Source organism: Pongo pygmaeus, chromosome 13 (assembly GCF_028885625.2).
Source record: "Pongo pygmaeus isolate AG05252 chromosome 13, NHGRI_mPonPyg2-v2.0_pri, whole genome shotgun sequence".
In the NCBI taxonomy this organism is placed as follows: domain Eukaryota; kingdom Metazoa; phylum Chordata; class Mammalia; order Primates; family Hominidae; genus Pongo; species Pongo pygmaeus.
In genome coordinates this window covers 21,381,072-21,406,852 of record NC_072386.2, presented here as the reverse complement: position 1 = coordinate 21,406,852, position 25,781 = coordinate 21,381,072, and the positions used below count along the sequence as shown (strand labels likewise).

The 25,781-nt window shown below is 48.0% G+C and overlaps 2 protein-coding genes across 3 annotated transcripts in view; both read left to right on the top strand.

The window, feature by feature from the left end:
* The window catches only part of RGP1 (RGP1 homolog, RAB6A GEF complex partner 1), a 34,375-nt gene extending 33,791 nt beyond the window's left edge, over nt 1-584 (top strand). Inside the window, exon 10 of the mRNA XM_063650463.1 lies at nt 493-584. Coding sequence (XP_063506533.1) covers nt 493-561 — 69 coding nt within the window. The 3' untranslated portion in view covers nt 562-584. The remainder of the gene's footprint in view (nt 1-492) is intronic.
* Nucleotides 585-8,175: 7,591 nt separating this feature from the next.
* Nucleotides 8,176-25,702, top strand: NPR2 (natriuretic peptide receptor 2). Of its 2 annotated transcripts, none has more exons than XM_054501995.2 (22): nt 8,176-9,669; nt 10,493-10,698; nt 16,187-16,300; nt 16,594-16,729; nt 16,962-17,056; nt 17,282-17,414; nt 17,635-17,719; nt 18,209-18,329; nt 18,491-18,565; nt 18,771-18,848; nt 19,080-19,184; nt 19,309-19,380; nt 21,478-21,637; nt 21,797-21,952; nt 22,032-22,200; nt 22,359-22,505; nt 22,989-23,112; nt 23,296-23,364; nt 24,479-24,653; nt 24,725-24,823; nt 25,126-25,217; nt 25,351-25,702. In XM_054501995.2, exons 1-22 carry the CDS (start codon nt 9,003-9,005, stop codon nt 25,414-25,416), a joined length of 3,144 nt encoding a protein of 1,047 aa, XP_054357970.1. In that variant the 5' UTR covers nt 8,176-9,002; the 3' UTR covers nt 25,417-25,702. The 2 variants fall into 2 exon arrangements, with proteins under 2 accessions (XP_054357970.1, XP_063506531.1); XM_063650461.1 differs by having other exon boundaries at nt 18,200-18,329.
* The last annotated feature ends 79 nt before the right edge of the window (nt 25,703-25,781 follow it).

The following is a 25,781-nucleotide window of genomic DNA, read 5'->3' as shown; positions in this document are numbered from 1 at the left end:
CCTCGGCCTCCCAAAGTGCTGGGATTACAGGCATGAGCCACCGCACCCAGCCCTTAATTTTTTTATTCATGAATTTTATTCAACGTAGCTGAAGTATTTTTGTGGCTTGTAAAACTTTTCAGTTTAATTTTCTCTTTTTATTTTATTTTTAATTGACAATAATTATACATACTTATGAAATACAATGTGATGTTTTGATTCATGTATAGTGTGTAATTATCAAATTAAGGCAATTAGTATCTCAAAAATTTATCATTTCTTTGTGGTAAGAACATTCAAAATCCTCTCTGCTAGCTATTTTGAAAAATACAATAATATTGTTAACCAAAGTCACCCTACTGTGCAAGGGAACACTGGAACTTACTCCTCCTGTCTATCTGTAACTTTGTTGGCCCACCTCACCCCATCTACCCCTCCTGCCTATGCTTCCCAACCTCTGGTAACAATTATTCTACTTTGTACTTCTAAGAAATCGGTTTTTTTTTTTTTTAGATTCCACATATGAGTGAGATCCTGTGGTGGTATAATGTCCTCCAGGCTCATCTATGCTGCTGCAAATGACAGGAATTCATTCTTTTTTTATGGCTGAATAGTATTCCACTGTGTAAATATACCACATTATCTTTATCCATTCATCTGTTGATGGACACTTGGGTTGATTCCGTAGCTTGGCTACTGTGAATAAAGCTGCAATAAACATGGGAGTGCAGACATTTCTTCAACATACTGATTTCATTTCCTTTGCATAAATACCCACTAGTGGGATTACTGGATAATATGGTAGTTCCGTTTTTAATTTTTTGAGAAACCTCTATACTGTTTTTCATTATGGCTATACCAATTTATGTTCCCCCTAGTATAAAAGTTCTCCTTTCTCCACATCCTCATGAGCATTTGTTATTTTTTGTCTTTTTGATAATAGCCATTCCAACTGGGATGAGATGATATCTCATTGAGGTTTTGATTTGCATTTCCCTGATGATTTGAGCATTTTTTCATATACCTGTTGGCCATTTGTATGTCTTCTTTTGAGAAATGTCTATTTTGCCCATTTTAAAAATCATATTATTTGGGAATTTTTTTTGCTATTGAATTGTTGAGTTCCTTATGTAGTCTAGGTATTAACCCCTTAGATGTATAGTTTGCAAATATTGTCTTCCATTCTGTAGCTTGCCTCTTCATTTTGTTGACTGTCTCCTTTGCTGTGAAGAAGCTTTTTAATTTGATGCAATCCCGTTTGTCTATTTTTGCTTTGTTTGCCTGTGCCCAGTCCAATGTCATGAAGGGTTTTTCCTGAATTTTTTTCTAATGCTTTGATGGTTTTCAGTCCTTACATTTAAGTCTTTAATCCATTTTGAGTTGACTTTTGTAAGTGGTAAGAGATAGGGGTGTTTATTTATTTATTTAGAGACAGAGTTTTGCTCTTGTCGCCCAGGCTGGAGTGCAATGACACTATTTTGGCTCACTGCAACCTCCGCCTCTTGGGTTCAAGTGATTCTCCTCCTCCCTCAGCCTCTCAAGTAGCTGGGATTACAGGCGCCTGACACCACACCTGGGTAATTTTTGTATTTTTAGTAGAGATGAGGTTTCACCATATTGGCCAGGCTGGTCTCTTGGCCAAGCTGGTCTTGAACTCCTGATCTCGTGATCCACCCGCCTCGGCCTCCCAAAGTGCTGGGATTATGGGTGTGAGCCACCGTGCCCTGCCCTATCTCTATATATTTTTAAAATAGAATACAAGGTCTCACTATGTTGCCCAGGCTGAACTTGAACTCCCAGTCTCATCAGATCCTCCTGCCTTAGCCTTCTGAGTAGCCGAAACTACAGGCACACACCACCCCGCTCAGCTGAAAACACCCCATTTCTAATGCCAAGCTTTACTCTTCACAGAATATGGATATGGTGGGGAAAGACAGGAAGCCCCATTCATTTAAGGCACTTTGATTCATCTTCACAAGTTTCCCTAGACCAATAGTTGATTTATATATCCTTTTTCTTGGTGCTCCAAAGGTTTTTACACCCTAGACTAATTCATCATAATAAAATTTGGCTTGGGGGAGGGACATGCCTTTCTGTTGTAAACTGGGAGGGTTGTTGTCAGCACAACTGTTGTGAGCACAGGTCATTCTCCGGCAGATCAGTTTTGGGACTGAGTACATAAGGAAGTTCAGGGTCTGGAGATGGATTCCCTTAAAGCCATCTGCGCAAACATAGTCCTTGGAAAGCTTTTTTGTGCTACTACTGTTTGAAGGATGCTGCCCAGAGGTTCCCTGAAGGTGCCTCAGGGGTTCTGTTTGAGAATGAGGTGAAGGCGAGGGGCTTCTGGGCCCACCCCCACTGTTTCATCTGGAGCAGCTGGGCTTTTTTTTTTTTTTTTTCTGTTTTACGTGTACATTTTCATTTGAAGGAATGGTTTTGCTGCTAAAAATAACAGTGTGAAAAACATAGCCTCCAAGGGGGACCATTTAAAAATTTTAAGCAGTGATGTGACATAATTAGGTTTTTGTTTCAAAAGGTCGCTTTGGCACCTGAACACATCGTGGAGGCTGGACTGGAGGGAAGTGAGACTGGAGAGACCCAGAGAGAACGCAGAGTAAGAATTGGCCACTCCGGGCTCCATCCCAGGGTCAGCATCCACTTTAGATGGAGCCAGCGTTCATGGCTTGCCAGTCTCCACCCAGCTGCTTCTCCTATTTGCATTTCCTGCCTGGCCCATGACCACCTTTGCCTTTGCAACCCCTGCCTTTGACTGTTTTTCGTCTTGGATATCCAGTCAGCCACCAGATCCTGTTGTTTCTTCCCTCAAATTACCTCAGATTTGTTCCTCTCTGCATTACTATCCCATCATCCTAGATTAGACACTTCAGGCTTGGGTTTCTCCAGGAACTTCTTCACGGCTCTTCTTGCTTTCAGTCTGTCTGCCCACCAATCTTACATCGCCACTGCTTAGCTTCTCTTTGTTCTTCATGACATACTGCAGTACAGTTTTGTCCATTTTTGCTTAAGATTTCTCCTCTTCTTCCCAGTATTTGGCTTCTGTAGAAAATTCTAAGCAGAGCAGAAGATTAAAATAGTGACTAGTGCATTTCCAGTCTCTAGAAGCAGTGACAACCATGTTTCCTTTGCCTCTTTTTATGCCAGATATTTGTAGGGTTAGCAGGACTTAAAAGGCAAAGGGACACCTTTCCCTGTTGCCACTTGCCTCTTGCCACTTTTTTCTCAGTGAAAGATTTTGTGAAGAAGTGGAATTTCAGATTGAGTGGGTAAGAGATTATTTCAGTGAATATTATATTTGAGACTTCATGCTATCGGATGCTCCCAAGGGGTAGTAAATAACTACTGGGGTTGGTAATAATGATGAAGGGTGGTAATAGGAAAATAGGGAAACAATCTATGTACCTATGAAGATGGGCCAAGTGTGAAAGGACAGAGAAGACCTGGGGCCTTCCTGGACACTCACAGAGGCGCTGGTCCAGGCCCAGATGGACCAGACAGGTGAAATATGGTTCACCTGGAGCTTGAATCATCAAGGAAATAAATGTATGTGGTTGCTTCTCCTGACAATTCTTAAATTCCTCTCAGGAATCTTTGGCTGTCTATGAAACAATTTCCCTGGGAAAATGACTTGTTTGGACTGTATTTTCACAAAGCTGCTATTTCTGGCCCTTAGAATATGATACCTGTTTGTCTTTTAAAACATATATCTATTCAGGTAAGTTGGAAGCTGAGATCTGATTTGAAAACATTTTGAACTTACAAAGATGTGTATGAATTCAAAGTAAAAACCTTTGACCCTTTAAACAATCACAGCAGCGCCCACCCCTGCCCCCATTTTTTTTGAGACAGAGACTCGCTCTTTCCCCCAGGCTGGAGTGCAGAGATGCGATCTCAGCTCACTGCAACCTCCACCTCCCAGGTTCAAGCGATTCTCCTGCCTCAGCCTCCTGAGTAGCTGGGATTACAGGTGCCTGCCACCACGCCCAGATAATTTTTGTATTTTTAGTAGAGACGGGGTTTTGCCAGGTTGGCCAGGCTGATCTTGAACTCCTTACCTCAGGTGATCTGCCTGCCTTGGCCTCCCAAAGTGCGGGGATTACAGGCATGAGCCACCATGCCTGGCCCACAGCAGCCCTTTGAGGCTGTTGAATATCTGTGAGAAGATGAACTGGATCTTAGATGTACAACCATACTGTGCCCTGCTGCATGCCTGGGAGGGAAGTAGGAGTTGGAGGGGAACTGGAGGTTTGACCTGATTTCAGGATTCTGTCTCTCCCTTATGGGGCTAAAATAAAAAATGCAGAATTTGAATAAAGTCTCTATTTGCTTTCTATATACTTTACTACATTTCTTTTTCTACATTACTTTCTCCTTTTCCTATTGGATGTGTTGTGAAGTGTATCTTTCCTGCCTTATTTGATCTACCTTCCTATGGCTGTTCTCTGCCCTCTGTTGGCAGGTTCTCTTGGACCTGTCCGTCTGTGTGCAGGGGACAATTGCATGGAGTCAAAGCCCATTTCTGCTAGTCAGGTCAGCAGAGAAGATATTTTGTTTTCTGAAATTCTGTAGGCCTGGGAGGCATGATCTGGTGTAGAACAAACCTGAGGATCCAGATTCAGCTGTACAAATAGGTTTGTTATAAAACATTTAATGCTGTCAGTTTGGGGCATCAGAGCCTATCGTGAAAATTAGCATGAGCCCGAATCCCATGGTGGTTGCAGAGCTCAGCTAGGGTCTTGAGGCACCTTTGGCCTGAGTGTAACCAGGATTAGGATTTCTTTTGAAGAAGGGACAGAACAGCTTGGAAACCATAGGAGATTCTAGCAGCTGGCCAATTTGATGCTCTGCAGTTTAGTTCTGGATCAGAAATAAGGTGTTTGGGGCCGGGCGTGGTGGCTTACACCTGTAATCCCAGCACTTTGGGAATCTGAGGTGAGTGGATCACTTGAGGTCAGGAGTTCGAGACCAGGCGGCCAACATGGTGAAACCCTGTCTCTACTAAAAACAAAAATTAGCTGGGCATGGTGGCAGGCGCCTGTAATCCCAGCTACTTGGGAGGCTGAGGCAGGAGAATCACTTGAACCTGGGAGATGGAAGTTGCAGTGAGCCGAGATTGCGCCACTGCATTCCAGCCTGGGTAACAGAGTGAGACTCCGTCTCAAAAAAAGAAAAAAAAAAAAAAGAAATAAGGCGTTGGCTGACCCTGTCTAGAAGAAATTATAGCTGGTATCTGTCTGTGGATTAGAAGAAGGCCATGACAGTGCTACAAAGAGAAAGTTGGACCCTAGCTGGTTGCTGCTTAGGCCAGTAGAATCTAGATTTCCTAGGTTTTCTATGTACTGCAGCATGGCCACCAAATACAGCCAAAATATTATTGCCCATATCAATGAGAGCAGTGATAGCTCGGATAGTGGGATATATACATAACCGAAGGTCTCATTTATCAAATATTTTCAGCTTCCCCTCAAACATGAAAAAATAAACACCAAAAGCCTTTCACTGTGTGTTAATAAAAAACCTCATTAGGGGATTTATCTTTTATCTCCCCACTCCTTCCCACTTCCCTTTTGTCTTTTAAAATTTATTTTTAGTTTTTACTTATGTTTTCTTTTTCTTTCTTTCTTTTTTTTTTCTTTTGAGATGGAGTCTTGCTCTGTCGCACAGTGGCACGATCTCTGCTCATTGCAACCTCCGCCTCCTGGATTCAAGCGGTTCTCCTGCCCCAGCCTCCCAAGTAGCTGGGATTACAGGTGCCCACCACCACGCCCAGCTAATTTTTGTATTTTTAGTAGAGACGAGATTTCACCTTGTTGGCCAGCCTAGTCTCGAACTCCTGACCTCAAACAGTCCTCCCACCTTGGCCTCCTAAAGTGCTGGGATTACAGGCATGAGCCACTGCACCAGGCTCCTTCCACTTCCTTTTTTTTTTTTTTGAGACAGGGTCTTGCTGTCACCCAGGCTGGCTCTATCCTCTGGGCTCAAGCGATCCCCCCACCTCAGCCTCCCAAGTAGCTGGGACCACAGGTTGGTGCCACCATATCCGATTGATTTGTTTAGTTTTTAATAGAGATTATAGGCATTACAGGCAAGAGCCACCGTGCCTGGCCCCTTCCTACTTTCTAGTTAAGTGGCCAATTGGGAGGAAGAGGGAAAGGCAAGATGCTTGAATGTTTAATCCCTAACATAATGAAGAATTGTCCTTAATGTTCAGAATAATGACATATGATGCGCTTGTACTTGCTTAGGAGTCTGGGTGACAGTGGTAGTGGTGGCTGATCCTCACTGAGGGCTGCAGGTGTTCCAGAGAGACTCGCCTGGGTTTGGTAGCTATTATATTGTAAGCACAGCTTTCTACAGTAAGTTCCACGAGTCAGCAAAATATCTGTAAAGAGCCTCTCCTTGGAGACCGTGAAACCTGCATTTTAATCTCTCTTTTGCAACTAAAAAGCCAGGTGGGATTGGGGGAGAGGAGCAAGTAGGGACACTGCGACTTTCCTCTCTGGGATTTGGTTTTCAATTATCTTTAAATGAGAGGGCTAAACAATATATTTGTATCATTCCTCTTAGCCCTGCCATTCTGTAATTCTTTCAGGAATTTTGTCATTTTGGATTTGCTTGTCTCATAAAACAGTGTGTAGTTGCTTAAAAATCAACTATTCTATTTGGTTGACTTGGTCTAAAGTATTTCTCATGTTGTCTCGTCATTCTTTTGACTGTTCCTCTTTTTTTTTTTTTTTTTTTTTGCCTTGGCCAGATAGGACAAAATTCCTTTTCACTACAGTATTGGGAGCCTGGAACTAGAGTTACCACCCCTCTGCGTTAAAGAAGGAGCTGTCCTGAGGCTTCCATCTCTACTGGGCTTGAGGCAAGAACATCGTCAGGGGCGACCTGCTCTTGGCCTCTGTGCCCCAGGGATTGCAAATGTATGTTCCTCAAAGGTAAGGGCTGTATCATTCGGCTTTCTTTGTATTCACAGGTACAGCTTGTGCTAGGCAGCCGGTGTTCAATAAATATCGTGCCTAAGGATAAAGTGGCATTGTCCTTAATTTCCCCCACCAAACCACTAGGTGTCGCCTTCATCTCAGGGAAACCATGCCTGTCCTCGCCCTATACACTCCCACCCCACTCCAGGGCTTCAGGAGCGCTCTTAGCTTGTGATTCCTGGAGAAATAGCTTGAAGGGGGAGAGAAACCGTGGCTCTTAGCGCGGGCAGAGAATGGGCTTATGTGCATGTCCTTTATGACAGTTGGAGAAAAATCCCCAAGGTCCCATAGCAGTCCCTCTCAGCCACCATGAGATCATCCCTCACAAGCTGTTCTTGGGGTCAGATTGGCACTCCAGATATGGGGGCCCTGGGGAGAGCTTCCTAAGGGAAGCTGGGAGCAAGATGGAACCCCAGGAGAGGGTGGATGGGCTTCCACTGCGGGGAGTGTCCCGCCGGTCCGTTACAGGCTTTCCCCAGGCACAAGCCTGCGCTGTGCAGGAGACAAAAGAAAATCGAGGCCCTGACTGAGCAGATGGTGTGGAGGAAGCCGGGCGGGCTGCGGTGGGCCTCTGAGGACACGAGGAGGGCAGGGGGCATGGAGACAGCGGCGGGCCGAGGGTTGAGTCCCAAGCAAGAAGGAGCCTCGTGGACTTTCTAAGGACTGGTGGGAAGTGTAGCGCAGGGGCCCCTGGCTGCTGGAGGGGCCCGTCCAGGGAGCGGGCATGGTCCCCGGTGGAGTAAGCCGCACTGCCGTCGGGAGGGCGCTATGGTTTGCTAGGTGGGGGGGCTGGTGAGGATACCACACGTCTGGGGATCCTCGACTGCTTCCTGGGGACTGGAGCCACTGAGGGACTCAGAGTTCAGAGGGAGACCCAAGAAGAGCGGGCTAAGCGAGGGGGAGAGGATAAACCCTGGGGTCGCCGGCGTGTGTGAGATGGAAATGGAAGGAGAGGCGGCGGGGGGACCAGGGGCGTGGGGGAGACCGGCGTAGGCCCCGACAGTGAGGGAGCTCTCGGGAACCCTGCTGGCTGGCGAGGCCTTGGTGCGGAGCCCCCAAGTGCTCACCGGGGTGGGTTTGGGACCTGGCGGTCCCGGGCGCCCGGGTGGGGGGTGGGGGAAGGCAGCCGGCGCCGGAGGGTGGGGCCGGGAGGGAGGAGGAGGGGCAGCGGGGGAGGGGCGGGGGCGGGCGGCCTGCCCGGGGGAGTCGCACTCGGCCGCCGGCGCAGCGAGCGGAGACGGGCCGGGCCGAGGCGACCTGACCCGGACGAGCGGCGCGCGCGGGGCCCAGGCGGGGGGCGGGAGGAAGCGCCGGGCAGCGCCGGCCGCCGGGGCCCAGGAGAAGCGGAGCAGAGAGGAGCGGGGACACGGGCGGGGCCGCCGTAGCTCCGGATGGGACCAGCGCCCGGGCCCGTTAGTCCAAGCAGGAGCTTCGGGAGAAGCCTTCACACGGAGATTTACCCCTGCCTTCCCCTGCCCTCCGGCCCAGGCCTCGCTTCGCTCCCCGCCTGCCCATGATCCCAGTCCTTCCGCGGCGCGGGCACCCTCCTACCTTACCCCCTTGGTCCTATGTGTCGCAGCGCCCTCCTGCCCTCCCGGCCCTTTCAGCTGTGAGGTTCCCCCAGGCCGTTTCTTTGTACCACCCGTCCCCCACCCCCACCCCATCCCAGTCCCAGATCCCCTTTTCCTTCTCAGCTTTGGATTCATCAGGCTTCTTCACCTCCCACTGTCCCCATCCCGGCCACAGGCCCCCTCGGTCCCTCCCTCCCCCTGCCACCCCGCTCTCAGTCCTCAGTCCTTGCCCTAGGCTGGTAGCCCACTCCTTGCCCGCCCCCCGCCTTCCTCCCATCTCCCCCTCCTCTCCCTGGCCCCCAGCACCTTCTGCATCCCAGCCTACCTAGCCTACTCCTCCTTCTCTTCCTGGTCCTCTTCCCCAGGCTCCAGGTTGGGGGGTGCTCGCGTCTCCCCTGTAGGCCAGAGCAGCCCCAAGTTCTGGGGGCGGCGGGGCTGCTGCTTTATCCCCATGGCGCTGCCATCACTCCTGCTGTTGGTGGCAGCCCTGGCAGGTGGGGTGCGTCCTCCCGGGGCGCGGAACCTGACGCTGGCGGTGGTGCTGCCAGAACACAACCTGAGCTATGCCTGGGCCTGGCCACGGGTGGGACCCGCTGTGGCACTAGCTGTGGAGGCGCTGGGCCGGGCACTGCCCGTGGACCTGCGGTTTGTCAGCTCCGAACTGGAAGGCGCCTGCTCTGAGTACCTGGCACCGCTGAGCGCTGTGGACCTCAAGCTGTACCATGACCCCGACCTGCTGTTAGGTCCAGGTTGCGTGTACCCTGCTGCCTCTGTGGCCCGCTTTGCCTCCCACTGGCGCCTTCCCCTGCTGACTGCGGGTGCTGTGGCCTCTGGTTTCTCGGCTAAGAATGACCATTATCGTACCCTGGTTCGCACTGGCCCCTCTGCTCCCAAGCTGGGTGAGTTTGTGGTGACACTACACGGGCACTTCAATTGGACTGCCCGTGCTGCCTTGCTGTACCTCGATGCTCGCACAGATGACCGGCCTCACTACTTCACCATCGAGGGCGTCTTTGAGGCCCTGCAGGGCAGCAACCTCAGTGTGCAGCACCAGGTGTACACCCGAGAGCCGGGGGGCCCCGAGCAGGCCACCCACTTCATCCGGGCCAACGGGCGCAGTGAGTGTGGCCCGGGCTATTTTAGGGTCAGGGGAGGAGGGTCGCTGTGTCCCTAAAGCTCAGCACTGGGGAACTGTAGATGGAGATAGGCATTGAGCAGCTGTATGTGGTGGTTGGGATCAAGAAGCACACGTGGACAGAGCACCTGTGAGAGGGCCAAGGCTTCATCATGGGAGCTTGTGAACACCCTAGGCAGATGCAAACAAGGAAGAAGAGAGCATGAGGGGTGAAGCCTTGTATCAAGGTGGAATGTGAAAATGAGGGGATATTAAGTTTCGGGAGCAATGTGTGTGCCCTAGAGTAGTGAATGTGATTGACAGCCACTCTGAAATGTGCCCTGTCTGTGATCAGAGCTACCACCCAGACTAGGCGCCAAGACCCCTTGGTGGTGTAAAAATAATGAGGGCTCCATGAACGGGCTCAAGGCTCAGCAGATTTGGGAAAGACAGGTAAAGCTCTTACTGAGAAATCGGTGCTGTCAGTGCCTTTGAGCCCAGGGAGGGGCAGGGAAGAGTCAGGGAGCAGGCGGGTTGGGTGGGGAGCAGCAAGAGAGGCTCTGGGAAAGGGAGGGGCTTGAGAGTGACAGCTCCCTTCCTCTGGGGTCTGGACAGGCTCTGACTTCTGCCAGATGGTCCACATGGCCCCAGGGTACTTATGGTGGACTCCAAGGGGGGGCGGGCTGGGGAGCATCTGCTTTGGGGTTGATAGGTTAGGGCACTCTCTTTCTTGCTGAAGAGGGACATCCCGGTGATTCAGAGAGGGGGCTGTGTGGGGGACCTGGATACCTTCTCAGGGTGCTCCTCTGTCATGTACCTGCTCCCAGTTGTGTATATCTGCGGCCCTCTGGAGATGCTGCATGAGATCCTGCTTCAGGCCCAGAGGGAGAATCTGACCAATGGGGATTATGTCTTCTTTTACCTGGATGTCTTTGGGGAGAGTCTCCGTGCAGGCCCCACACGTGCTACAGGCCGGCCCTGGCAGGACAATCGCACCCGGGAACAGGCCCAGGCCCTCAGAGAGGCCTTTCAGGTATCATTTGAGCCAAATCTGAAGGAGGAGGGGGAAGAGGTGCTTCGCTGGAAATTCTCTCTCACAAGACCCCAAAGAAACCCTGGGAACCACAGGAGTAAAATGAACAGAGGCGTTCTGAGTCTAGTGTCACCCTTTCTTACTTCTCTACTTTTGTGACTCTTAGTGTGCTCGCTGCCAAGACTGACTTTGGCTGCCTCCAAAATCCTAAAACACTGACTTTCCTAAGTGCCAGTAGTAGGGCTATATTGTGGGGGAGAAAAGTTCAGGAAAAGATCTGATCCTAGCCCTTGGGTGGGCTTCCACCCTTTATGGAGAGGTGAGGCATCATTCTGGTACAGTCAGACAAAGTTTGAGAAAGGATATGATTATGTGTCCTGGAACAGACACTAAGAACTTTAGTGGCTCAGAGGAGGAAGAGTCAGTGTGGGCTGTGTTTAGGGAAGGCTTTTATACAGGAAGTGAGACCCTATTGTGACTTTAATGATAGATGTCATATTCATAGTCAGAGTGGGAGAGGAGATCCAAGCATCCTGAGCAAAGAGAAAAAGATAGGAATGGGCGTGTTTGAGAGACCAAGAAGATACTGACCCGAGGAGAATGAGGCGTTCACTTAAAGGAGATACAGGAAATAAAGTTGCAAAGGTATAATCAGATTAAGGAGAGCTCTAAGTCTTAAGGCACTGGGACTTGAATTTGGGGTCCTTGACTTTTTGTGTGTGTGTGGAGATAAATATACAGTAGTGACAGAATTCAGGATTGGAAGAGAGGGAGACCTGGGGCAGTGAGACCAACTGTAACAGATTAGAAAGGGGTGAGGTGATATGGCTTGAACTAGTGTGATGATAGCAGGAATGGAAAGAAATGCATTTCAGATTTCAGAAAATTTGTGGGGAATGTTGGCATGACTCTGTTCATTTCACTCCTGCTCAAAACTTCCAGTGACTTGTGTTCTAGAGAATAAAATCCCAACTCCTTATTGTGACATTTAAGACCTTCTGCAGTCTGTTCTCAAACCACTTTTTCAGTCTTACGTCCTGGTACCCTCATGCTGAGAACTGCAGCCTACCAGGCCTCTGAGTTCCCCCAACCCCGGGGCCTTCCTGCCCCTGTGCCTTTATGTTCTTTTTCTTTTTGTCTGGAATGCTCTTCCTTCCCTCATCCCAAATATCTGCCTCTCAAAATCATACCCATGAATCTTCCCCTGATTCCCCCACCACTTTTTTACTAACCGTGCATATAAGTGTTTCCCATGTATTTATCCATATCCCTCCTTTTTTCCAAGAAGGATTGGAGGTGGCTTATGGGATAACCTTAAAGTCCTTTAAACTCTGGGATTATTTGGTTCTAAGTAGCTGTATAAGGGCTGGACCTGGGTGGCCATTCTTCTCCAGTGAGCAAGGTTTTATGTGGCTGTGATTATATATTTGGTTGCGACTGACGAGTGTGTGTCTGACTGAGAATGACATAGCTGTTTGCATGCCTGAGAATGAGTCTGTGACTGTCACACTTGAATATGGGCAGTGGCAGGAGAGGTTTTGTTTATGCTATCATGTTTTCCTAAAACAATCTTCTCACCTTTGTCTGGGTAATGCTTCCATATTCTTTAAGACTCATACCAGTTATTTTCCCTTCTAGGAAATGATCCCAGAATCCCTAAGTGGGACTGAATTTCCTACTCTTTTGCTTAACTCCATCTACCATAGAACTAACCATATTATTCAGTCTGTGTCTGATTTCTTTGAAGGCTGACTCATTTCATTAGTATTTACTGAGCACCTATCATGTCCAGTCACTGTGCTAGGTACTGGTATACAAGGGAGAGCATAACAGACTTTGTTCCTGCCTTTTTGGAGTTTACATTTGGTAGGATGGGCAGGCAATAAATAAGTAAGGAAATAAATACAAATGTAGGAACATATTGTGATGTGTTACTAAAACATAAAGAGGAAAGGAATAGAGTGCTATGAAAAGAGAAGAACAAGGGGATTGTACTTCAGCTGGTGTGGGCTTCAGAAGATCTGTGACCCTCTCAGATGGGAGTACTCCATAACCTTCCTGGTTATATCCTTTTTCTTTTTGAGACAGCTCTGTTGCCCAGGTTGGAGTGCAGTGGTGTGATCACAGCTGCTCACTGCAGTCTTGACCTCCCAGGCTGAAGCAATCCTCCCACCTCAGCCTCCCGAGTTGCTGGGACTACAGGCATATGCCACCATGCCCAGCTAATTTTTTATTTTTTGTAGAGATGGGGTCTTGTCATGTTGCCCAGGCTGGTCTCGAACTCCTGGGCTCAAATGATCTTCTTGCCTTGGCCTCTCAAAGTGCTGGGATTACAGGAATGAGCCACTGCACCTTGCTGGCTGTATTCTATTTGTGGAAGAAAAGCCTCATTTTCTTCTGTGAGCATTATCGCCCAGCCAAGGGTCCCCAGCATTAAGGGTAGGGAGAGGAGGGATCTAGTCATCCAATAATCAGTTATATCAATTAACTCTCAGTTCTCCCCCTCACTGTGGGCATTATTTAGACAGAGAAATAAAGAGGGAGCCTTTGCTGCAATACAAGAGAAGGGAACTAGGCAGCCAGGAATATGCTGACGGGAAGGTCAAGGCTTTGGGTAGGTGGGGCTGAGGGGTGATGAGGTGCCCCACCCCCCCCCCCCACCACCACCTTCCAGTGCGGAAGCAGGGGAGGGACTGAGGGAAGTTGGGCAGTTACCTCCAGCCAAGCAAGGATGAAAGAGCACAGAGCCCTTCTCCCAGAGACACTGGCCCTCTGAGGTCCCAGACCAGGCCAGCCTGGAAAAGGTGGCAATAGAGGAAAGGAGGCCTTGACACAGATGCCCACAGCTTTTCCAGGAGGGTATCATGCTCAAGGAAAGGCCCTAGTTCATGCTGTATTGATACTGGCTACTGGGGAGAGAGCTCTGAAATCAAGTATGTTGATAAGATTTTTCTCTCCCATTTAGCCACTAGCTGCTCCAGGGCAGGGATCATGCTCATTTTCATATTCCATATGTCTAGCATGTAGTAGATGTTTAACACATATTTGCTGAATTGAATTAGGGGTGTGTTGGGGAGAGGGGGATAGGATGAGGAATTCATCTAGACAGGAGTAGAGCTGGCAAGTAATGTAAACTAGGTGATCAACCAGGATAGGGAAGAAAAGATTGAGTGGAACTAAATAAGCAATGACCAGGCTCTGAGGATCCAGAGGCCCAGGCTGGTCAATGGAGGACTACAGGGTTAGAAACCCAGGCAGAGGTCACAACCTACATGACCAGCATGAGATTGGGTTACACACAGGGAGCACCAGAGGCAAGAATGGAAGAAAGCACTAAACCAAGGGCTTGGAGATCACTTGTCTCATTAGGCCACTGTTGACCACCCTCCAGTTGGCCAGGGCAGGTCTCAGTGGGCGGGTCCACAGGTACAGGCAGGTGCCTCCTGAGGGTGCACATTTCCTAGGTGTGCTCCTGGCACCCACCCACCACTGCACCCATTTGTGGAGGCCTTTGCTTGTTTTTTCCACCTGGGGTCCACTGTGAAATGGGACACAATTATCCTCCTTCACCTTCTCTCAAGCCCCTGAGCAAGTACAGAAACTGTTTGAGGTTGGGTTTTTTTTTTGTTTGGTTTTTCATTTTTGTCTTTTGGTACTACAACTACACTTAGTAACCACAGCAAAAACAGTTCTAGCATAGCAGTTTAGGGGGACCATAGGGTCAAAACTATTTAAAAATAATACTAAGATCTTATCTGCTTTGTCACGCTTGTTCTTTTGTGATTGTGTAGTGAAGTTTTCCAGAGGTTACATGGCATGATGATGTCATCACTTGGACAGCTATGGAAGGTGTGCTTGTGTGTTCTTGCATTTTCAAAATTTATCAGTTTTAATTTCTAAGACAGTCAATATTGATAGATATAGTCCACATAAACAAATTTTATTTGGGGTCCTTAATAATTTTTAAGAGTGTAAAGCGATTGTGAGACCAAAAAGTTTGATAACTGCTAATCTAGCAAACCAGCCAAGCTTAGTGTTGAGAATTAGTGTTAAAAATGTGTTAAAAACCTATCATCAGCCTTTATTGAAATATAAATTGTGCTGAACCTGATCTTTTCTCACCCTTTTCCTGACTTTTTACATTGCTTGTCAACAATATTCTACCTCTTTATTTTATTCTTGGAACAGGTGCTACTGAATGAACTGTTCCAACCCTTTCCTCAGTTCCCTTCTCTTTTTAAAAAAATTTTACCTGAGACTGGGAGAATATTAGAAGTGTGTAATCAGGCAGCCAAATGCTCTAGTAAGAATAATGATATCTTGAGGCAAGCTGCAGTCTAATATAATGAATGCATATTAGAAATCGACTTTATTATTTCCTATCTGTAATGAATTGATACATAATAGGCTATATGTGATGTGTCTAGTGTAGCGTATCTCTATGGTCCCCATGTGCTTTCTATGACAAGAATAAACAAAACTAGGAGAAATGACCGGATTTTAAATTATCATTTCACAAAGTCATATTTCACAAAATATATTGAACTGAAGTCTTTCCTTGAAGTTGTGATGCCAGTTTCCTGTTAGAGCAGAGGTTGGTCTCAGTGACTACGTAGCCTGAGGCAGGGCCTGAGGTTGGGAGGTCCAGCAGCTCAGGAAGGGGAAATGTGTGAGACTAATGGGAGCCAAGCAGGCACTTTGGTGAGAGACAGAGATGCTGACTCATGCGCCAGTGAGATGTGTGCATGTCTGAGATCACATGTGTCATTTGCTTACCTGTGAAATGTGTGTGGGCATGTGACTGTGTGTTCGTCCCTGTGACACATCTATTACTCAGTAAGCAGGACAGTGCTGTTTGTGGTAGGTGTTCCACACATTAAATGGATGAGCACACAGCTTTTCACAGGTGGAATCACTGTCTCAAAGTATTTCCCTCAGTTGTCATATGGCCTGAAATCTCTCTAATTCACTGGGCAGAGACACTGTGTTCAAGTGGCTGAAATGGAAATGTCAGTATTTTACTGATGACATTAACAGTGATTAACACTTCAGAGAGGAGCTGTTGGTGGGTGTTGTCCTTGGCCATGAGCAGATACCCAGAAAGCATGGGACAGAGGAGCTGTGTGAGCTGTGGTGGCTTGGCAGGAACCTGGATGCTGGAAGGGAGCTCTGGAAGATGTTGGGCTAGGCTTTGGGGATGGGGTTGACTATTATTTGCCAGTTTCCACCTTCCCAGAACCAGTCCTATCTACTTTTCAGGAGGAGTGCCACTCCCTCTTCCCAGATGTATGAAACACAACACACACACACACACACACACACACACACACACACACACAGAGGTTAGTAGCCCTTTCAAAGCCTTCAGACTCACCTGTGTATATTTTATATCATGTATATTTTACCAAGTTTCCCCGTCCTGCATCTTCTCTTCCCCTAATGCCTATCTTGAATCCTGTTCACTCTTCCCCATATGCTGCTGGTACAGACTGTATTGGTGATCACGTACCGAGAACCCCCAAATCCTGAGTATCAGGAATTCCAGAATCGTCTGCTGATAAGAGCCCGGGAAGACTTTGGTGTGGAGCTGGGCCCTTCCCTGGTAAGTAGATCTCTCCCTTCCTGAGAGTCAGGTCAGGCTTTGGGGAAGGGCTTCTCTCCCAAACTCAGCATCAAGTCTTGGCTGTGGAGCAAGCCCAACTTTGGGGGGTATCCACTTCTATACAGGATTTTTCCTTCTGCTCTAGGGAGTAGTTAGGAAGGGATAGCACTTTAGGAATAAGAGGAGGGAAAAAAGCAAACCAGAAGAGAGAATAGGTAGAAGGGAGACCCCAGAGAGTGGGGAAGGGGCCTTGCAGGACATTTGGAGAGTACTGCTGAAGTTGCCACCCCCAGATGAACCTCATCGCTGGCTGCTTCTATGATGGGATCCTGCTATATGCTGAAGTCCTGAATGAGACAATACAGGAAGGAGGCACCCGGGAGGATGGACTTCGAATTGTGGAGAAGATGCAGGGACGAAGATACCACGGTAATGAAGAGGGGTCGATGGGGGTCTGAGGGCTGATGTCAGGAATAGAGTGCGCTGAAGAAGAAACAGATGTCAGGGTCACCACAGCAGTAGTGGGGGGTTAGTGAATATGGCAGAGGTGCCCACACCTCAAGATCGGGGAAGGGTAGACTCTGAGGGAGCCGTAGGCATGGGTGAGTGGGAGAGGAGCCCAGGGTAGACCTCAAAGTAAGGGCACTCTTTTCTATCTTAGGTGTAACTGGACTGGTTGTCATGGACAAGAACAATGACCGGGAGACTGACTTTGTCCTGTGGGCCATGGGAGACCTGGATTCTGGGGACTTTCAGGTGATGGGGGAGGAGGCAGGGAAGAGAGTGTGGCCCTGCAAAATCCAGCTTTCAAGGGTTCAGTGGGGGCAGAACCAAAACTACTAGAGGAGGGACTTGTTTTCTCTGCTGGAACTGCATCCTGGCTGGGTGGTAGGCTGGGGAGAAAAGCAGCGAAACAGCTGGGGTCTGGGGAGGAGGCTGGTGGGAGCAGGCCTGTGGGCCCAGCTTTTTGCTTCCTTACAGCCTGCAGCCCACTACTCGGGAGCTGAGAAGCAGATTTGGTGGACGGGACGGCCTATTCCCTGGGTGAAGGGGGCTCCTCCCTCGGACAATCCCCCCTGTGCCTTTGACTTGGACGACCCATCCTGTGATAAAAGTGGGTGTGTGCAGGGACTGGGAGCAGCTTTCCTCCCTTTGCTTTCCATTCGTGGCCTCCCCCCTCACTGACCCTCCACTCTTAGCTGTGCTTCTGCCTTTACGTCTGCATCCCTCCCTCCTCATTTCTTCCTACTCCCAAGGACTCTGTCTATGCACCCCGTTCTCCATTCTGCCAAGTCCACACACAGTCTTCCTCAGGGTCTCTATTTCCCCTTCAGCTCCACTTTCAACTCTGGCAATTGTGGCTCTGGGCACAGGAATCACCTTCATCATGTTTGGTGTTTCCAGCTTCCTAATTTTCCGGTGAGTTCTGGGTTTCCTGCTGACCTACTCCCTGCCCCCATTGCCACACAGCCTCTGGCTGAAGCCAGGTGGTCCCTATAACGTGGGATAGGGTAGTAGGTTTCTTAATTTGCTGGTTTTCTCTTAGATCCAACAGTGTCTTCCTCTCTAGCCTTTCTCTTTAGTTGTCTTTTAGCCTAGGTTTTATTTTCCACTTTTGGTTCTAGACTGGATATACTAACTAGTGTTTTTCAGTGGGGTTAAGATCAAAGGTGAATTTTCCATTGGTCTTCTTTTAGGAAAGAACTTTCACCCCCAATCTCTGTGTTTGTTAGTGAGCATAGGGCATGTGCCAGATATGCCAAGAATGCAGCCTTATCGTCCAGCCCTGTCTCTCAGGTGTAACAGTTGCAGCTTCAGGAGCTGCAGGGAAGCCCCTGCAACCCTGATGTTGGCTTGGGGGTGGCAGGATTCGGCTTGCCAGTCAACTGAAGTGTGCAGTCCTTACAGAAAGCTGATGCTGGAGAAGGAGCTGGCTAGCATGTTGTGGCGCATTCGCTGGGAAGAACTGCAATTTGGCAACTCAGAGCGTTATCACAAAGGTGCAGGCAGTCGCCTCACACTGTCGCTGGTGAGCCCTTGTCTCAGCTGTCCCTCTGCCTCCTCTGAGTTCCTGTCCCTTCTTACCCTGGATCTCTCCCAGCACATTGGCTTGTAATGATAGCCCCTGCACTACCACCATCATCTAATGTTCCTTTCATCCTTCCGCCTCCATGTTGCCCTTGGCCCCAGCGGGGATCCAGTTACGGCTCGCTCATGACAGCCCATGGGAAATACCAGATCTTTGCCAACACCGGTCACTTCAAGGTGAACAGTCATTTGCTTGTTCTGGTCCCCACCATTTCATCCTGTCTCATCCCCATCTGCCATCTCTGCCCCTAAACCTCTGTCCCTCATACCCCCCTCTCTGTGCCCAGCTGAGCTCCTGGATGCTTCCACTGCTCTCTAGCATTTCCTTGCACCCAGAACTTCTGATATTAATTTTCCTTTCCCCTTTCACTCCCACCATCAGGGAAATGTTGTTGCCATCAAACATGTGAATAAGAAGCGCATTGAGCTGACCCGGCAGGTTCTGTTTGAACTCAAACATGTATGTAATGGAGGATGGACTGAGGGTGAGGGGTAAAGAGGGATGGGGAAGAGGAGTGGGGAAAACTATGAAATAGTAAAATTGGCTAGATGGGCAAGCGGTTGATTTATAAATGATTTTAAAATTGTAGATACAACTAAGAGAAAGGTCCTCTTATGCAGTGGTAAGTTTCTGTATCTAATTTTTAACTCTTTCAATTTTCTTATCCTTCCCATTGTTTTTTTCTGCCAGATGAGAGATGTTCAGTTCAACCATCTCACTCGCTTCATTGGCGCCTGCATAGACCCTCCCAACATTTGCATTGTCACTGAATATTGTCCTCGTGGGAGTTTACAGGTGAGGGATAGGTGTAGGAGATTATGGCAGGGGTGGGGAGGATACACCCAAAGTTATACTGACTCTATGCCGGGTGATAGCTGGTGGGACCAGGACAGACAATCTATTCCATGTCACTTACCAGGATATTCTAGAAAATGACAGCATCAACTTGGACTGGATGTTTCGTTATTCACTCATTAATGACCTTGTTAAGGTGAGTCTTCCCCACCTTGAAAGTTCATCCACTTTAAATCACTTCCACTGTTCTTTGATTGTGGTTTTTCTCCTTCTAGTCCTCTAAAAGTCCTGTTCTCTAATCTCCCCTTATTCCCATGATCAGGTAATAATGGGTAAACAAGGAGTCTGGGGCTTATAACTGAGAGAGTGAGTTTTACCTGCCACAAGGAGTCCTGTGCCTGTAAAGAGTTTCTGTCTTTCTGTCTTAAATATCTCAGGTCTCTTTCCATCATCTCTTTTACCTCCAAGAACTCATAAAATGAGTGGGGTCTCTGAACATATTTATCTCCTGTTTTTCCTCTCATTATTTTACTCTCTGAACATATTTATCTCCTGTTTTTCCTCTCATTATTTTACTCTCTGACCAATATTTGGCATGTCTGCCCTTTTGTTCAGAAAACTGAAATTTAAAAAAGGAACATTTACTAGTAGAACTAAGAGAAACCAAGGAAGATTGTACTAAAAACCTTTGGTACTCTTCTGTTATACCAGGTTTCAGCTATGTTCAAATGACTCAGAGGCCCATGGATTTGTGGAGCATAAAATAGAATCTTGCATGAGTTGGACAGGTTTTCTGAAATAAGTCTCATAGCCAATGAGCATCCCAGTGGATCACCCCACACTGTATTTGAAGCTAGCTTTGGTTTTCTGCTAAATTCTCATGAAGTTATTTAAAAAGTATTTTTTTGTGTGTGAAAATTTGCTATCAAATGAGAGATAAAAATATTAGTAAAGCCAATGTCATGCTCAACTAGAGGTGTGATGATAAATATAAGAAAAACACAACTCTTGAGAGAACAGTGATTTGGTAGAAAAGTGATTTACAACAAAGCCAGAAGCCTAATCCTGTGATTTTTGAAAGCATCCTTTGCACAGTTTCCACACAAGTAAATTCACAACTTCAGAGATTCCCAAAAGTTTTGTTGATACCAAAAGAAATAAAAGGAAGAGTTCATAGAGATTAGAGTTATGAATTAAGTCCAGAGCTAAACATTTAGACAGAAATGTTTTTTGTTAGCATATTGAACCTTGTATCCTCTTTCTGTCTCACCTGAACTGACTTGGGTGGCTCCTAGGGTTTCATTTTTGGGGAGCATCATTAAGACTTTTTTTTTTTTTTTTTTTTTTTCTGAGACAGGGTCTTATTCTGTTACCCAGGCTAGAGTGTAGTGGCTAGATCACTGCTCACTGTAGCTTTGACCTCGTGGGCTCAAGTGATTCTCCCATCTTAGCCTCCTGAGTAGCTGGGACCACAGCATGTGCTGCTGTGCCCGGCTCATTTTTGTATTTTTGGTAGAGATGGGGTTTCGCCATGTTGCCCAGGCTGGTCTTGAACTGCTGGGCTCAAGCAATCTGCCAGCCTTGGCCTCCCAAAGTGCTGGGATTACAGGCATGAGCCACTGAGCCCGGCCTTTAAGACCATCTTTCAGCTCCTCAGAGGCAAAGGTTTTTCCCCCTCTGGACCCACAGAGCAAGCAGTTTTAGGCTTCTGCAGTGGCTTAGCAGATTTTGTCCATTTTCCAGGTTTACGATGTTCTGCACTTTCTCTCTAATCCAGCATTCCCTCTAGCAGATCTTATTCCTCCTCTACCCCGACTTGCCCACCTACACATGGTTATGCATTAAAGTTTACAACTGGTCTTCCTCGGTATATCCAGCTACTCTTGATACCTGGGTCTCAAGTCATGTCTTCCTAATTAGTAGCCAGGTATCGGAGGCCACCATGGGTGTTATATCATTTTGGTCTTCACCCAAGTTCTGTTCTCTTCACTAATCAGAAGATTGACTGCCCTCTCCAGGGTAGTCATTGGTACCGCCACTTATCCCTCTTTTTAAGCATTTTCCCTGTCCCTGGTGGCTGGGTGCCTGTGTCCTGCTTATGATACCAGGAAGAGATGACTCTTCTGTTCTTCCTGCTTCCTTGGGTGGAAACTGCAAAGGATGCCTTCCAAAATCAGCTTATTATTTTTGTGGACCCAAGATCTGTAGACAGCTAGCCAGTGCCCATCTCATGGAGAGAGGGTATTCTAAGCCAGATATGATCCAGTCCCATGACTTGATCTGTACCCTGCAGGGCATGGCCTTTCTCCACAACAGCATTATTTCATCGCATGGGAGTCTCAAGTCCTCCAACTGTGTGGTGGATAGTCGTTTTGTGCTCAAAATCACAGACTATGGCCTGGCCAGCTTCCGATCAACTGCTGAACCTGATGACAGCCATGCCCTCTATGCCAGTGAGGCCCACCCCCACAACCCACTTTTTATATTGCTCCTCTTTCCACCTAGGGACAGTGGGAGAGGGAGGTGGAGTGACAGTAATATAGGGATGAGTCCAGGTGGGCTTGGGGGTACCCCATTTTGGGTGACCTGGCCAGCTGGTTTCCTCTTTTCAGAGAAGCTGTGGACTGCCCCAGAACTGCTCAGTGGGAACCCCTTGCCAACCACAGGCATGCAGAAGGCTGACGTCTATAGCTTTGGGATCATCCTGCAGGAGATAGCCCTTCGCAGTGGTCCTTTCTACTTGGAGGGCCTGGACCTCAGCCCCAAAGGTAAGAGTCAATCCACTACCCACAGCCTCTTCTTCCTGGGGGAACTCTGTTCTTCATCCAAACCTTTGATCACCCTCAGAGATTGTCCAGAAGGTGCGAAATGGTCAGCGGCCATATTTCCGGCCAAGCATTGACCGGACCCAACTGAATGAAGAGCTAGTTTTGCTGATGGAGCGATGTTGGGCTCAGGACCCAGCTGAGCGGCCAGACTTTGGACAGATTAAGGGCTTCATTCGACGCTTTAACAAGTGAGAGGGCATTATGGGGCAGGGGCTTCCCAGGGATAGAAGACTCATTAGTCCTAGTGCATGAAGTGGGGCAGGTGGGACCAGAGGGTGGGTTGGATAGGAAGTCCTGGGAGTCTTCAGAATCTTAGAGCAAGTGCCATATCCTGGCCTCCCCCTAGGGAGGGTGGCACCAGCATATTAGACAACCTCCTGCTGCGCATGGAACAGTATGCCAATAACCTGGAGAAGCTGGTGGAGGAACGCACACAGGCCTATCTGGAGGAAAAACGCAAGGCTGAAGCTCTGCTCTACCAAATTCTACCCCAGTGAGACTTTGTCCCCCTTCCTGAATTTTCTTTGGGATTCTGCTCTGTTGGGCTCTGCCTCATCAGGCACCTGAGAACTCGCCTCCCAACCCTCAGAACCCTGCTGGCCACAGGGAGCCCCCCTGCTTATAGATTATTTGCTGTCATTCTGTCTCCACATCAGCTATGCTGCCTTCTTACTGGCTTCCCATCCCTTCTTCTTAAGACCCTGCTCTACCACGCCCTTGCTTCAGCAAGTGTATGTAAAACAGTCCCAACTTGAGACAGCTCCCATGTACAGGGATTCCCCTCAAAACCCCCCGCCACTTGTGCGCCTTACCTTGCATTACACTGTAATGTCTTCCCAGCCACTTTCCTCCCTCCCACCTGCAAAGCCCAGCTTTCTTGTTACAGCTCATCTCTGCTGCAGCCACATACACCTTCCCTCTCTCTTCCGCTCCTACTCTCTTGGAGTTTGGCTCACGCGGCTCCCTTGCTTCCTAGTTCAGTGGCAGAGCAATTGAAACGGGGAGAGACTGTACAGGCTGAGGCCTTTGACAGTGTTACCATCTACTTCAGTGACATTGTTGGCTTCACAGCATTGTCAGCAGAGAGCACCCCCATGCAGGTGAGAGCCATGGGTGAGAGGTGGCCGGTGGGGTCAGGTGGGTAGGGACCTGGGGAAGCCTCATTGATAATAGGGAAGACGAGTTTGTTCTAGAGTTCCCACATCTTTTGATGGCTCGTGGGTTAAGAATTCTTAGAAAGTTGGGCACAAGTCTCAGGGCCTCTGCTTTTCTATCCCTTTTAGGTAGTGACACTTCTTAATGACCTGTATACCTGCTTTGATGCCATAATTGACAACTTTGATGTCTACAAGGTGAGAGCTGGGGCTGCTCTTCAATAGAAGACCCTTTAATAGAGACCCCCTTTGAAACCCAGTCTCCCTGAACCCCACACACCTTACCCATCCCACGATCAGTTTTCCCTTCCAGGGTACCCAGCATCCTGGTGCTGCAGTGTACTTTGTAGACAGATGTAGCTCCAGCACTATAATTGTACATTCCAGTCGAATTTCTTGTGAATCCTTTGGCTTCCCTAATCAGAACCATCATGAGATTTAGCTCCTATCTCCCTGGAGTATAAATACAGCCTATCCAACATTTCTCTCCAGTCCTCTCCAGACATGGAAGAATCATATAGGATGTGGGTCCAGACTGATTTAGTGGGATGAGGGAAGATATGTTTTAAAAAGTAAAACTTTTTGTTGAAGTTATTGAGTTGGATTTATTGTCCTTGGGAGTAAAAATCATCTGGATTTGAATATTGGCTTGTTGCTAACTGTGTGGCTTTAGGTAAGTAACAGAATCTCCCTGAGCCTCAGTTGTTTTATCTGTAAGATGCGAATAATAGATTTGTTGTATGGAAAGTGCCTAACATTGTTTGGCATGTGGCAGACTACTATTTAGGGATAACTACTTTATCCCTAAATATTTAGTGTGTATTTCCTAAAAACTTCACTGTGTATTTCCTTAAGACAATGGCATTCATTATCTTACATAGCTTTGGCACAATTACCAAAACCAAATGCCTGCTTTCCTCCTCTCTGACAGTTTGGGCTGTCTGGTCCATTTCACTGGGCCTGCTTTACCTCCTCACCAGCCTCTGTCCTCTTGAGTTTAGCCTGTTTTCTTGCTTCCCATTTCCTGATGGCAGAGCCTATTGGTCCACGTCCTGCTGCAGACAGGGTGTTCATTCATTCCGCAAATGTTTACTGAGTATTCACTAGGTGCTGGGTGGAGAAAGAAGACTTAAAGATTCCCTTGACGTCTCCTCTCCCCTAGACTCAGGACCATGACACTTATTTTCTAGTCAATATTCTGGCCTCCAGGATGTCAGGATGATTAATGATGGTGTCCAGCTTGTCTCCCTCTACTCTTTCCCATCCCCATGGATATAAATAGAGGTGACCTTTTAATCCCCCTCTCAATCAGGTGGAGACGATTGGGGATGCTTACATGGTGGTATCTGGCCTCCCAGGCCGAAATGGTCAACGCCATGCACCAGAAATTGCTCGTATGGCCCTAGCATTACTAGATGCAGTTTCTTCCTTCCGCATCCGCCACCGACCCCATGACCAGCTGAGGCTACGCATAGGGGTCCATACTGGTAAGGCTGACTCTCACTCCAGCCCTAGTCTCCACCTTTCCCAGACTCTCCCAACCTGTTTCTTCTCATAGGGCCAGTCTGTGCTGGGGTTGTTGGCCTGAAGATGCCCCGTTATTGTCTTTTTGGAGACACAGTGAACACTGCTTCTCGAATGGAGTCTAATGGTCAAGGTAAGACATTAGCCCTCAACCCCACTGTTGGCCTCAATTTATCTTGCCCTTTTCTTCTTTTCATAATTCCTCCAATCTCTTAATCTGAGAGACCACAGTTCCTTAGTGTCGCATCCTTGGGCATATTTTGTTTCTAATAGATATGCATTGGGAGGTTGGACATATTTTGGTTCTAATAGATATGCATTGGGAGCTTCCCAGGGATGGTTGGTTGGGCACAGTGCTATACAGTATCACCAATTCTTTGATTGCCTTTTCCTTGATTCCTCTTTCCACCATCCTCCCCATCCCACCCACCCCAGCGCTGAAGATCCATGTCTCCTCTACCACCAAGGATGCCCTAGATGAGCTAGGATGCTTCCAGCTAGAGCTTCGGGGGGATGTGGAAATGAAGGTGATGGCAGGCCATGGGGAGGGGGACATGGAAAGGGAGGGTGAAAGTGATTATGGGAATCATGGTGAAAGAGAGGGAGACAAAGGGAACTAACATTGAAGCATCTGAATCATGTCCACTCTCCCACTTCCAGGGAAAAGGAAAGATGCGAACATACTGGCTCTTAGGAGAGCGGAAAGGACCTCCTGGACTCCTGTAAACCCCCATTCTTCCCAAGTCAGACAGTCTTCTGCTGCTGGTACCTGGGTGGGCAATGGCCACCATGTCTGCACACACCAGAAATGGACATTTTCATATGCAATGGAAAACAGCCACAAAAAAACCTACCTTATATGGATGTTGTAGCCCTCTGCAGCTCAGCCCTGTACATATACCTGTCCCTCTCTGGCTTGGTCCCCTTCCTCCCTACTTTCTGTAAATATCTGTATCTAAACCAGAATATTTTGGTCAAATATAAAACAATAATAAAAAAAGTTCTGATGTCATAGTGTGGGATGGGGCAATCCCAAGGAAAGGTTACGGGGTATGCACACAGTGACCCACAGAATCACTAAATTAGCAGTC

Bases quoted from the DNA above. Each gene is read 5' to 3' on its own strand.
- NPR2 (XM_063650461.1), top strand. From the start codon at position 9,003: ATGGCGCTGCCATCACTCCTGCTGTTGGTGGCAGCCCTGGCAGGTGGG. The intron at 17,057-17,281 runs GTGATGGGGGAG...GCTTCCTTACAG, and splicing joins TGGATTCTGGGGACTTTCAG to CCTGCAGCCCACTACTCGGG. The intron at 18,566-18,770 runs GTGAACAGTCAT...TCCCACCATCAG, and splicing joins CCAACACCGGTCACTTCAAG to GGAAATGTTGTTGCCATCAA.